This window comes from Rhinolophus ferrumequinum, chromosome 15 (genome assembly GCF_004115265.2).
Source record: "Rhinolophus ferrumequinum isolate MPI-CBG mRhiFer1 chromosome 15, mRhiFer1_v1.p, whole genome shotgun sequence".
In the NCBI taxonomy this organism is placed as follows: domain Eukaryota; kingdom Metazoa; phylum Chordata; class Mammalia; order Chiroptera; family Rhinolophidae; genus Rhinolophus; species Rhinolophus ferrumequinum.
Window position 1 is genome coordinate 18,408,487 of NC_046298.1, and position 14,177 is coordinate 18,422,663.

Consider the following 14,177-nt stretch of genomic DNA (forward strand, 5'->3'; position numbering starts at 1 on the left):
CTGACTCTGGGTGATGAACACACAATGGGATTTATAGATGATGTGATACAGAATTGTACACCTGAACTCTGTGTAACTTTACTAACAATTGTCACCCCAATAAACTTTAATTAAAAAAAAAATACAAACATTTTACTAGACTTGCCCATCCACCCATCACAGATTGGCCCATCCATCCATCAATCCATCAGTTTTTTTTTGATGCATTTCAAACTGAATTGTAGACATTAATATACTTCCCCTTAAATACTTAAGCATGCATATAAATAACTAGAGTTCATTGTTTCGTTGTAGTTTTTTTCTTTTGAGGTAATATTTACATGCTGTAAAATGCACAAATTATAATTTTGACAAATGCATACAATTACCCAAGTCTATCAAGATACAGAACATTATCATCACCCTGTATAGTTTTCTTGTGCCTCTTCTCAGTCGATTCCCTTTCCTACCTCCCAAAGCAGCTATTATTCTGACTTTCTACCATTAGATTAGCATTAACTCTTCTAAACTTCATATAAATGTAATCATATCATATGTATTCTTTTGTGACGGTGGAATTCTCTTATTCCTTATAAGGTTTTTGAGATTCATCTATCTTGTTGCATGTATCAATAGTTCTTTCTCTATTGCTGAGTAGTATTATATGACTATATCAGTTTCTTTACCCAATTTCCCTATTGATAGACACCTGAGCTATTTCCCGTCTAGAGCTAATACTAATAAAGTTACTATGAATATTTTTGTACGACTCTTTTTGTGAGCATCCACTTTTATTTCTCTCAGGTAAATTCTTTTTTTTTTTTTTTTTTTTTTTTTTTTTTTATTCTTTTTTATTTATTGGGGTGACAATTGTTAGTAGAATTACATAGATTTCAGTTGTGCAATTCTGAATCACATCATCCATAAATCACACTGTGTGTTCACCACCCAGAGTCAGCTCCCCTTCCATCACCGTACATTTGATCCCCCTCACCCTCATCCCCCACCCCCCAACCCCCTTACGCTCTGGTAACCACCAAATTACGTTCCCCAGATTAATTTTCAAACCCCGTGGCCATCCTGTGGTCACCGACTGCCCTCCAATCCCCTCACCTTCCCCCCCACCCCCCACTCCCCCCGCCCATCTAGCAACCCTCAGTTTTTCCTCATTGTCTCCCAAACAGTTTCTGATTAGTTCATTCACTTATTCTTTTCTTTAGAATCCGCAAATAAGTGAGATCATATGGAACTTATCTTTCTCTGTCTGACTTATTTCACTTAACATAATGTTCTCTAGATCCATCCATGTTGTTGCAAATGGTAAGATTTCTTTCTTCCTTATGGCTGCATAATACTCCATTGTATAAATGTACCACAGTTTCTTAATCCAGTCATCTACCGATGGGCATTTTGGTTGTTTCCATGTCCTAGCTATTGTGTATAGTGCTGCAATAAACATAGGAGTGCATAGAGATTTTTGAATTGAAGTTCTGGATTTCTCCGGATAGATACCTAGGAGTGGAATTACTGGATCATAAGGTAGTTCCATTTTCAGAATTTTGAGATACCTCCATACTGTTTTCCATAGCGGCTGCACCAGTCTGCAATCCCACCAACAGTGCACAAGCGTTCCCTTTTCTCCACATCCGCGCCAGCACTTGTTGTTTGTTGATTTATTGATGATAGCCATTCTGACTGGGGTGAGGTGGTATCTCATTGTGGTTTTTATTTGCATTTCTCTGATGGTTAGCGAGGTTGAGCATTTCTTCATATGTCTGTTTGCCATCTGTATGTCCTTTTCAGAAAAATGTCTCTTCAAGTCCTCTGCCCATTTTTTAATTGGATCGTTTGTTTTTTTGGAGTTGGGTTGAGTAAGTTTTCCATAGATTTGTGATATTAATCCCTTATCAGATATATCACTGGCAAATATCTTTTCCCATTCAGTAGGATCCCTTCTTGTTTTATTGATGGTTTCCTTTGCTGTGAAAAAACTTTTTAGTTTGATATAATCCCACATGTTTATTCTTTCTCTTAGTTCCCTCGCGCGAGGGTGTATATCAGTAAAAATCTTACTCCGGGTAATGTCTGAGAAGTTTCTTCCTATGTTTTCTTCTAGGTATTTTATGGTTTCAGACCTTACATTTAAGTCTTTAAGCCATTTTGAATTTATTTTTGTATATGGTGTAAGGAGGTGGTCCAACTTCATTTTTTTGCTCTCAGGTAAATTCTTAGGAGTGGAATTGCTGGGTTCAAGGGGAGGTGCATGTTTAGTTTTTTAAAAAAACCGCCAGACTTTTCCCCAAAGTGGTTGTGTCATGTTACATTCCCCCCAACAATGGATGAGAGTTTCTGTGGCTCCACATCCCCACCAACATTAAGGATGTCAAGATTTTTTATATTAACTATTCTGATAAGCCCTTTTGGAATCTCTTTGTGATTCATCCTTCACTTTCTAAACCAAAAACTTATTTGACATGAGAGGACAACACCCTTCTCTTGTGTTTCACTATTTTGATTTAGTTTCGCTATCTAGAGCTGAACAAAAGCGTTGGCTATCAGAATGAATAAGTAAGGAGGAGGAGGAAGTGTATTCTCTCTCGCCACCTCGAGACCTCACTAGATGCTTCTGGAGGTACAAGCAGTTCATTCTTGAAAGTGAAAGCTAAATAGTGGTGAAGTCCAGGGAGAGAACATGAGCCCATTCCTTAGCAAACAGCATTGTGGGCAGTGTGGACTTGAGCACGGTCAAGATGTTCCCACACACTGCTTTTCGGAAATGTTAGTCTGTTTGCTTTGAGCTGGGTCACAATGTCTTGGTCATCTTCACGTTGGCTATTTTATACGTGAAAGGTAAATTTTGGCTTTGAGACATATAAAACAATATGATTATTACTAAATTGAACACATAAGTTATGTCAAAGGCTTTACTAAACAGAGGAAATATGAATCCTGATTATTACTAAATTGAACACATAAGTTATGTCAAAGGCTTTACTAAACAGAGGAAATATGAATCCTATGCTTCTGTGTACCTAAACATTTTTTGAATTCTTATGATCAAAATGTAATTGCATCTCTCAGGAAATCAGTGGTTTGACTAGAAGCCAGAACTCTTCACACTGTAGCTGTTTGCTCCTCTCTCCTGTGGACCTAAACAATTACTGACAGACTGCCTCTAGATTTTTATTAGAAAAATTTTTATATGAATTTTTCTTTTAAAGCTGCAGTGGGCTTTAGGAGGCTCTGTCCCCTTTATCAGCTCTAGGGTCTGGGCTGTTTCTTCAAAGGCAGATTCTTCTGGATCCTAGAATCACCAGGATTTTGGAGTTTCTTTTCTGTTTCTTCTAATTTAATTTGCTATTTCACAATCCCCTTTTAAGAATCACTGCAAAATTTCTCTTTTCATGAAAAATTAATGATCCTGGCCTAGGAACGAATTTACAGCCTGTTTCCATCTTTTTCCAGCCTAGTGGTCCCAATGTCTTCTTTTAAACATGTTTAGTTTTATTTTACAACAGGCTTATTTTCCATTCTTCCGGTTATTAACAACTAGGATCTTTTACATCAGGATTTTCAGAGTTTAGATTGTGTTGAAGGAAATATGTCTGAGAGACTGTCCCGGGAACTGTATGAGGAGTAAAGGCCTTTTCAGAAGCTGGACTTTTTGTGCCCAGAGAAGGATGAGCTGATTCCTATCTTTAGTGCTAAGTAGGGCAGGGGGAGGGGTGAAAGAAATTTCTTATCATGGTTTTGCCACTGAACTTTTAGCATATGTTTAAAGGATGTTAAGCTGGTAATAATTCCAAAACAACCAGGTGGAGATAAATAGCCCCTGTAGAAAACAGCCTCATACAAGCAAGGTCTGAATGAAGGACCTCACTGGCTCCTCCACCCAATTCCGTGGGATGAGGATGGGTTTGAGTCTTTTGCTGGTTTGAGGGTAGGGTAGTCCCTAGCTTCTGGGTGTGGGCAATGCCGAAACACTTTCAGCCAGCCCCGTCATTTTAGCTTTACTCCCTCTTCCAGTGGTAACTAGTGCCTTCAGTTCCCTAGCTTCTTCAGGATTCTGCAACGTGGATTGGCTGGGCTTCGACTCTTCGCACTTTTCTTAGGTCTAATAAGTCATTTAACTCTTCCGTTTGCTTGCTAGTTGCCAAGATTTTGATGTAGTCGTTCCTTTCCTATTCTCCCTGAGTGTTTAGGATTATGCTTTTCAAAAAATCCCCTTTAAAGTTTCCTGGTGATTTCTTAGATACAACACCAAAATCACAGTACATAAAAGAAAAAATTGATAAGTTGAACTTTCTTGAAAACGTCTGCTCTGTAAAAGACAATAGTGTTCTCTAGAGAAATCAGAACCGATAGGAAAATTGCATGGATGGATGGATGGATGGATGGATGGATGGATGGAAAGGTAGGTAGGTATATAGATAGATAGATTTATTAATGAATTATGGGGATTGGCTCATGCAATTATGGAGTCTGGGAATTCCCATGATCTGCTGTCCGCAAGCTGAAGAACTAGGGAAGCCAGTGGTGTAATTAAGTCCAGGCCCAAGGACCAGGAGTGCCAGTGTGCAGAGACAGGAGAAGATGGATGTCCCAAGTCAAGCAGGAAGCAAATTTGCCCTTCCTCCACCTTTTTGTTCTATTCCAGTCCTCAGTGGATTGAATGGCCCCCACCAAAGTTGGTAAGGGCCATCTTCACTACTCAGGCTACTGGTTCAAATGCTAATCTCTTCTGGAAACACCCTCACAGACACATCCAGAAATAATGTTTTACCAGTTATCTGGGCATCCCTTAGCTCAATCAAGTTGGCACATAAAATTAACCATCAAACACTGTTAAGAGAACGAAAAGACAAGCCACAGACTGGGAGAAAATCTTTTAAAATATGTATCAGATATAGCACTGGTATTCAAATATTCAAATAAAGAATTCTTAAAACTCAACAATAAAAAACCAACCCAATTAAAAAATTGGGCAACAGATCTGAACAGACACCTCACCAAAGGAGAAATACAGGTAGCAAACAAACATATGAAAGGTACTCAACACCATATTTTATTAGAGAATTGCAAATTAAAACAATGAGATACCACTACACACTTATTAAAATGGCCAAAATCCAAAACACTGACAACACCAAATGCTGGAGAGGATGTAGAGCAACAGGAACTCTATTCATTGCTGGTGGGAAGGCCAAATGGCACAGCTGCTTTGGAAGACAGTTTGTCAGGTTCTTATAGAGCTAAACATGGTCTTACCATATGACCCAGCACTCGTGCTCCTTGGTATTTACCAAAAGGAGTTGAAAACCTGTGTCCACACAAAAATCTGAACACAAATGTTTATAGCAGCTTTATTCATAATTGTAAAAACTTGAAAGCAATCAAGAAGTTCTTTAATAGGTGAATGGATAAACAAACCATGGTGCATCCAGACAATGGAATGTTATTCAGTGATTAGGAAAAAAATGAGCTCTCAAGCTAGGAAAGACATGGAGGAACCTTAAATTCATATTGTTAAGTGAAAAAAAAAAAAAAACAATCTGAAAAGTCTACATTGCTGTATAATTCCATGGAGATAGTAAAAAGATCAGTGCTTGCAGAAGTTCAGGGCCAGGGGATGAGTATTGGGGGAATAAGTGGATGGCACATGGGATTTTTAGAGCAGTGAAGCTGTTATTCTGTATGATATGGTAATGGTAGATACATGTCATCATACATGTATCAAAACTCAAAATACACAATATGTAGAGTAAACCGAGGCTTTAGCTAATTATAATGTATCAATATTAACTCATCAATTGTAACATATATACCACACTAATGCAAGATGTTAATAATAATAATAGGGGATGTTAGGGGAAGGAGTATTTGGGAGCACTCTGTAGTTTTGCTTAGTTGTTTTTTTTTGTTTGTTTTTTGGGGTTTTTTTTGGTAAACCTAATAATGACAAAAGAAAAAGCCTATTGATTTTTTTAAAAATCCCCTTCAACTGTTGCTTTTAGTAAGGAGTAGAATAGACATAGAATAGATATGTGTGCTAAATTGTCATCTTATATAGGAAGTTATATAAATACTTTCTCTTTCTTTTTTTTTTTTTTTTAATTTTTATTCGGGAATACTGGGGAGCAGTGTGTTTCTCCAGGACCAATCAGCTCCAAGTCGTTGTCCTTCAGTCTAGTTGTGGAGGGCGCAGCTCAGCTCCAAGTCTAGTCGCCGTTTTCAATCTTTAGTTTCATGGGGCACAACCCACCATCCAATGTGGGAATTGAACTGGCAACCTTGTTGAGAGCTCTGGCTCTAACCAACTGAGCCATCTGGCCGCCCAGGCAGCTCAGCGGCAGCTCATTGTCTGCAATCTAGTTGTAGAGGGCGCAGCTCACTGGCCCATGTGGGAATCGAACTGGCAACTCTATTGTTCAGAGCTCGCGCTCTAACTGGGCCATCCAGTCGCTCCGAAATACCTTTTCTTTTTAAAATTAGTGTAAGTAAATGTAAGTAGTAAAGAAAATATAGAATAAGTTGCTTTGGGTTTGTATTCATACATTATCTAACAATCTAGCACTGCAGTTTATAGACAACTACTTGTCATTAAGTAAATTTATTCTAAAATAAGTTTAGCTACTTAAATGATTATTTGAGCAGTTTCTCTGAATAATACAATTGTTAACTCATCAAAAGGATTATAACAGAGATGATTCTACCTTTAAGTGCAACAGTTTGTTGTTATGTAGTGTAATGTACTGTTTTAAATCTTCCCATAACAAATGTATAGCTACTTTTCTTTTAGAGAATATAATCAATTTTTTAACCCAATATTTAAAGGACCATGACGGCAACAATTGATATAGTGAAAAGTAACATCAAAAAGAATAAATGTTATAAAATAACACAGAGGACTAAATAAAAGTCAATATGAATATTAAGCTATTTGTCAGAAATTTCTTACCTTCCTCTTTCTACTTTTGCTGGGCTTTTAAGATGAGGAATTCTTCCTACGTAGGAGTCTATATCCTACTGGTGAGCTCTGTGTAGTCTCATCCTCCTTGGGTCCAGTTAAATTTCCCCAGGCCATTTCTCTCTCTCTATTGAAAATCCATCTTACATTTCACCATAAGATTATTTTTTAATTCACTTATTCTAAAATTTTTAATTGTACTATAATACACATAACATAAAGTTTAGTATCTAACCATTTTAAAATGTGCAGTTCAGTAGTATTAAGTATATTCATATAATTGCAATCCCAATCTTCAGAACTTTTTCATCTTGCAAAACTAAAATTCTGTACCCATTAAACAACAATTCCCCATTCCCTCCCCCCACCCCCACCGTCTTCCGCCTAACCCCTGGCAACTACCATTCTACTTTTTGTTTCTATGAGTTTGACTACTCTAGATACCTCATATAAGTGGAATCATAAATAATACTCCCGTTTGTCTGTTGCCCTAGAACTTTGAAGGCATGTATGAATAGAGTAGTGGCTAGGCCTCCAGGGGAAGGGCAGGTGAGTGGGTGAGTAGATAGGTGTGAGGTGGATGTGTTTATAAACTGTCTCAAAGCATGACACCAGCTTAGGGAATGTGCCCCAGAGGTTTAGAAGCTGCCATTGTAGTCCTTTGCCACTATCTTCTTGTGAGTGCCTTTTGTTAGAGAAGAACTTCACAGTAATCATCACAGTTCTTCGTTCGTTTTCCGCCTTCCCCATTAGACTATAGACCCACCTATCTTCTTCACCACTGTATCTCTAATACCAGTATCTACAGTATCTGGTATACAATCGGTACTCAATAAATGTGTGTTTGAGGATAGACTGACCAGAGTTCAGTCTAATATTTGCCGTATTAAATGTGGCAAATTAAAATATTTGGCAGAAGAGAGAGGTACAAGCTTCAAGGCAGAAATGCTGGCGTCCATGTAAACTGCTTCTCTTTGACAGGTGGTACAGGATCTGACAAGAGTGCTTCAAGACAGCACAATTGTCTTTAGAAAGAGGAAAGAATAAAGATACCTCTCCTTGTCAGTGGCAACTTGTCCATTTCTAGCCTGCTGTGAAAAACACTCCTAAGAGCTTTTTCTTTTTCCATTTGGAAAGATACTTAACGCTCACTGTTAGAACACAGCAGGGTATATATGTTAGTCATTTATTTATTTGACTTTTTAAACTCATCTTGACAAAAACTTTGGCCAAAACAAAACAATACTCAAGAAATTGCTGTATAAGGAATTTGTTCAATGTACTTTACCATATTTTTAGCTAACTCCTAAAGGTTACTTTTGAAGGATAGGTTGTTCTCAGTTGAGCATTAACAAATAATAGTCATAGAGTTGAAGATCTCTTAACTATTTTTTTACTATGACTCAGTGGATGATTTAATCATATAATATTACCCAGACACTAAAAAACAGTTCCAAATTTTCATAAATTCTTCAGCTATTTTCTCTTTATTTCACACAGTGGAAATTTCAGTTCACTATTTGGCAGTAGTTTTTACTTAGCAGCAGTACCTAATATCAGAATTTCCAAAATATTTTTTTTAAATCTCAATTCCTTCTTTACGATCTGCCTATTAGATTTAGCAAGCATGCTTTCCATGTCTTTGACGTGGAAATTAAGGCAAAGTGAAGTGTTCTATTATAGACTATACAATAGGTCCCCTCATCAGGTCATTACATTAACACATTGAAACAAGAGACCCAGCAGTTAGTCTTTCCGATGATTATCTTTCCATATGTGGTTTTCTCTGGAATTAGACCCTTAAGAATTAAGAGAAAGTATCTCTATTCTGGAATGTAAAATTAAAATAGATTTCCAGTAATGTATTTTATACCCTGGCAGGTTTGATGACTTCTGACCTCGCTCACTTTTTTTCTCTTTTTCTATACAGATTGATAGAGCTCCATTCTCCTGATAGCAGGAACACGTTGATCCTACGCTGCAAGGATACAGCCACAGCCCACTCCTGGTTCGTAGCTATCCACACCAACATAATGGCTCTCCTCCCACAGGTGTTGGCTGAGCTCAATGCCATGCTTGGTGCAACTAGTACAGCAGGAGGCAGCAAGGAAGTCAAGCACATTGCCTGGCTGGCAGAACAGGTAGGCTGGGAGGCAGGCAGGGCAGGGGCTCACCTGGTGGCCATTCAGAGCCAGGATGGTTCCCACAATTCATATTTATCATGCAGTCAGGTCCTGGATATCTGACTTGAAGATCTTTTGATTCTCCTCCCTACCGTTTAGCTATTCGCTGTTAATCATCACCTCCATCAGAAAAATTGACTGTCATGATGATCATCACACAACATAACTAAAAAGTTCTTATTTCCATCTCTGTTCTTAATGACAGAGGATAGTTTTCATGATTTTAGAAGAGGATCAGCAAACTATTTCTGCAAAGGGCCAGATAGTGTCACAACTACCTGACTCTGCCATTGTAGCAAGAAAATAGTCATAGACAATATGAGAATGAATAGGTGTGGTCGTATTTCAATAAAACGTTATTTACAAAAACGGTTAGTGGGCTGCATTTGGCCCACAAGTCATAGTTTTCCAGTCCCTGTGTTAGTCTGTTGATAGGGAGAGTTTCAGGGGTAGCAGGCTTACTTCCCTGCTCTGGGAAAAGTATAAAATATACACAATACTTTATAACCCATTAGACAGATGTCTTTCACAACTGATAAATGAAGAGAAACAAGAAAACCTAAGTGTAGATATTGGCTCAAGGAAAAAGAAGAACTTAATCCAAGTTAGTTTAGATCCCAAGTTTGACAAAAGGGAGACTAAAAGTTCTACATCACATTATGGTACATAGGTTTTTTGGGGTGGTCCTTCATTGTCAGCTGGTCCAGAAAGAGTTAGAAAAAGACTACACTTGGGGTTCAGACATGAGTGTTCAAGTGCTAGTTTTCTTTTTCACTGGTTTTATATCTTTATATAAGTTCCTTCATTTCTTTGAATCCTGGTTTCCTCATGTGTGTGCAACGGGGCAGGGATTGCATCAGTGTCAGCCCTGGGAGGTTTTGCTCTCTTGTTTTTGTTGTGTTGTGTTTTAAAGAGAGTTTCTCAGATCTGGCCCCCCACCTTCCACCTCAGCAAAGTTCTGCTTTGATAGATCTGTCATTGTGCCTGGCAATCTTATTTGGTAGCTTTGGGTGATTTGTGTTGTGGACCAGTTTTGGACTCCACTAATCAATTTTTTTTTTCAGTTCTGAAATTTTATGAATATTTCAAATAATTATAATAAATTAGAACACAGAATTAGTACTGTGATCATTTCTAGGAAGCATAATTAGAATAACTAAGCAGAGAAGAAACTAATGAAAATCATGGTATAAGTACTATGACTTGTGAAAGTTTTAGTATTTTAGTTGTTTATCATTGCTTTTATATTTTTATGCGCTGGTTGAATAACTCGATTGAATGGTAATTGTTCTGTGTTTTCAGCAATCTTCATGATTTTAAAAAGGCAATGCACTTGCAAAGGTAATACATTCACCTGGTTCAAAAGACAGAATAAAAAGTTAATAGGTGAAAATCTTATGTCCTTCTGTCCTTATCCACCTAATTCCTAGTCCCTTTTCCCCAGAGAGGTCGTGAATTTCGTTCCTCTCTAGTGATTCTTTTGAGAGTTTCTCTATGCAAATAAAAGTAAATATGAACATGTATCTTTCTTTTTCTCTTATTATAGAAGATAGCATGTTATGCATACTACTTTATACCTTGCTCTTTTTTTCATTAAACATTATATCCTGGAGATCTTTCCATATCAATGAACAGAGGGCATTCTTTTTTATAACTGTAGTTTTCCATTTTGTGGCTATAGTTAATAAGCCCTCTCCAAGTTTTGCTGTTATAATCTCTTGGCATTACAAAAGATGCTACAATGAATAGCCTTGTAATTTGTCCTTTTACACATGCGCTTTTACACATGCGCTGTCTAAACTCTTTGGTTCTTAAGTTTGTGTTAGTGAGCAGTAAAACTTTGGTTAGAAAAGGATTTATCCAAAAATTTACATCAGTTCCTTAGTTTGGATAATGAGAGTTCAGAGAGTTGAGGATATTTCTATACTCGTAGGATAAGTCCCCAAAAGCGCTGATTCAAAGGGTGTATTAGTTATCTGTTGCTATATAACAAATTACCCCATGAGTGAGAGGCTTTAAAATGACATTTACCTTACGTAGGTTCTAAGGCTCAGGAATCTGGGTACGGGTTAGCTGGGTGGTTCTGACCTAGGATCCCTCATGAAGCTGTAGTCAAGCTGTCAGCGGGGGGCAGTCATCTCAGGGCTTGACTGGAGTTTGTATGTGCACTTTCCCCATGATTTGTTCACATGACTGTTGGCAGGAGGCCTCAGTTTCTTGCTGCCTAATGGCGAAAGTCCTCAGTTCTTCGCCATGCAGGCCTTTCCACAGAGTTGCCTGAATGTCGTCAACACATGGCTGCTGGTTTTCCCCAGAGTGAGTGATCTGAGAGAGAGAACAAGATGGAGGCTACAGTGCATTTTATGATCTACTCTCTTCTGCTTTATTCTTTTTATTAGAAGCGATTTACTAAGTCCAGCCTACACACAAGCACTTCACCTCTTAAAGGGGAGAGTAGTAAAGAATTTGTGGACATATCTTTAAACTACCACAAAGGGTATATATGCATTTGTAATTTTGATAAATATTGCCAAATTGCCTTTCATCAGGGTAAAACTAATTTAGATTGCCACCAGCAATGTATGGGAGTTGCCAGACTTTAAAGTGATCTTAAGTTGGTTTATACTACATATAGACAAGTAGAAAGGAGAAAAATAAAGCCACCAGTTCATCACAATCTGCCTTTTTTGGAGCATATTATGTGTGTTTCCTCCACTCAATTGTGAGCTCTTGGAAAACAGGAACCCACTTTTTCCAAATCATTTTTGCCCCCAGAGAACTTAGCCTAATGCTTTGTATATAGTAGATGCTCAGTAATTGTTTTCTTTGTCTACATATCTACATATAAAAAGCAAGCAAACAAGTCACTAATTATAAAATATTGTCCAAGAACACAACTCAGGGTTTGGAAATAATACTAAGTAGAAAAATTTCAATCACTTTAAAAATAGTACCACTGAACTAATAATTCAAAGACTCTTGATTTTTACTTTTTTGAAATAGTTTGGGTTAGCCAAATCAGATACCACTCTCAGAATAAGGTGTTCAAGCAAGATTGGATACCATTTCTCAGAGGTATTATAATGAGCTTATGAATCCGATGAAGGTTGAACTAGGTAAATTCCAAAGCCTTTTCTGACTATAAGATTCTTCAGGAGTGAGAAAATGGTCAAGATAATTTCAGTTTATTCTGTTTACTATAGGTTATCATTTCTTTTGGCAAGAGGTGTACTCTTGAAAAGTTCGCATATAAATGAAACTGTTTCAGTAGTACTTAGAAAAGATAGTCATTTGGAGCAGATAAATGAAGAAAGGATCATTCAGTTAACTTTAAATGATTTCTCCTTGATTTGTCTTTTTTGTTATTTCACATTGTCATAATTTGAGTTTGCTTAAAACAGGGAAAACCTATATATAGATATTTGGTAACTGATAATCTATTCAATGCATAAGGACTTCTGTTCTCTTTTTTTGATACTGATTTTTATATGACTAATAGTTTACCCTTTTCTTTCAGTTGGTTATATTCTTAAAAGACATTTTCTTTAAGTACACCAAATGGGTGGGGGGACATGTATTACCTATAAAACCGTATTTTTGAGCATTTGAGTATAGATTTGAAAAGCCAGGTCAGCCAAAGAAAGCTCTGTTTTTCTGGCTTTGTCCCTGGTACTTCCCAAAGTGTGTAAACCTTCAAATTAGGATTGCTGAAATGGTTTATTTAGTGTTTGCTCTTGGTTTTCTATTATAAAAATAAAGAATAGATGTACATCACCTGTCAAAAAGATTTATAAGATTAACAGATTAATCTTATAACTATTAGTATTTTTTCATCTTTAGTGCTATCCAACAGTACTTATTAGAAAATAAAATTTGTAGAAGGCTCTTGTTTGGCCGTAGCATATATGCATGTGTATGCATGTGGGGGTGTTGAAACACAAGCACACCAGAACCCTACCATTCGTATCCTTTTTTTCTCCAGCCAAAAACTCAATAGTGAAGCCCCAAGGCTGCTTGCACTGATACCACAACTGAAAACACATGCTCTATATAGCAGCAGCATTTTGACTCCAATGAAAGCAAACAGTATCTTTATAAGTTAAGGCAAATAGGCAAACAGAATGACTTAAATTGAGGTTTCATTTTTCTCCAAAAAAATAAATAAAAGAAAATTGGTAAGTAGAATACGGAAAAGATATTCTCCAAAAACATGAGGACTCAAGAAAGCTAAAGAACAGGGCCGGCCCGGTGGCTCAGGCGGTTGGAGCTCCATGCTCCTAACTCCGAAGGCTGCCGGTTCGATTCCCACATGGGCCAGTGGGCTCAACCACAAAGTTGCCAGTTCAATTCCTCGAGTCCCGCAAGGGATGGTGGGCTCCGCCCCCTGCAACAAAGATTGAACACGGCACCTTGAGCTGACCTTGAGCTGAGCTGCCGCTGAGCTCCCGGATGGCTCAGTTGGTTGGAGTGCGTCCTCTCAACCACAAGGTTGCCGGTTCAACGCCCGCAACGGCACCCTCCACAACTAAGATTGAAAAGACAACAACTTGACTTGGAAAAACAGCCCTGGAAGTACACACTGTTCCCCCAATAAAGTCCTGTTCTCTTTCCCCAATAAAAAAAAAAAAAGAAAGCTAAAGAACAAACACTTTTTAAAAATTAATTGAACAAAAATTTTCTCTCTTGAAATTGGATATTGCTTCTATTGGCATTAGCAGTTTTCCTTTAGAGCCTAAAATATCTTCTTTGGGAAGAAATATATTTAATTTAGGTTTTCCAAATACATATACTCTGATCTAGCCTTCAAAATCTCTCCCTTATAACTTCGGGGAAAATTAATTTTTAAAAATCAGATTATCATTTTAACCCTTTGGGAAAATAGATTTTACATTATTTTCCCTATTGAAATATTATCCATAACAATCTCAGAGACTTAGCAGTGTACATAAACTAGAAATCCCTTTGTGGTACTCTGACCCAAAAATGTAAGAACCCAAGAGAACCTCTTTTAAGCTGATAGTCTCCCTCCAGATATTACAGTTACTAAT

The 14,177-nt window shown here is 37.5% G+C and overlaps 1 protein-coding gene across 2 annotated transcripts in view; it reads left to right on the forward strand.

Annotated features, from left to right (window-relative positions):
* SNTB2 (syntrophin beta 2) overlaps nt 1–14,177 on the forward strand; it is a 90,060-nt gene that overhangs the window by 40,463 nt on the left and 35,420 nt on the right. The window contains exon 3 of one of the 2 annotated variants that reach the window (XM_033129488.1): nt 8,877–8,954. In XM_033129488.1, coding sequence (XP_032985379.1) covers nt 8,877–8,954 — 78 coding nt within the window. Of the gene's footprint in view, nt 1–8,876; nt 9,088–14,177 lie in introns of both variants that reach the window. The other variant, XM_033129487.1, reaches the window with a different exon arrangement.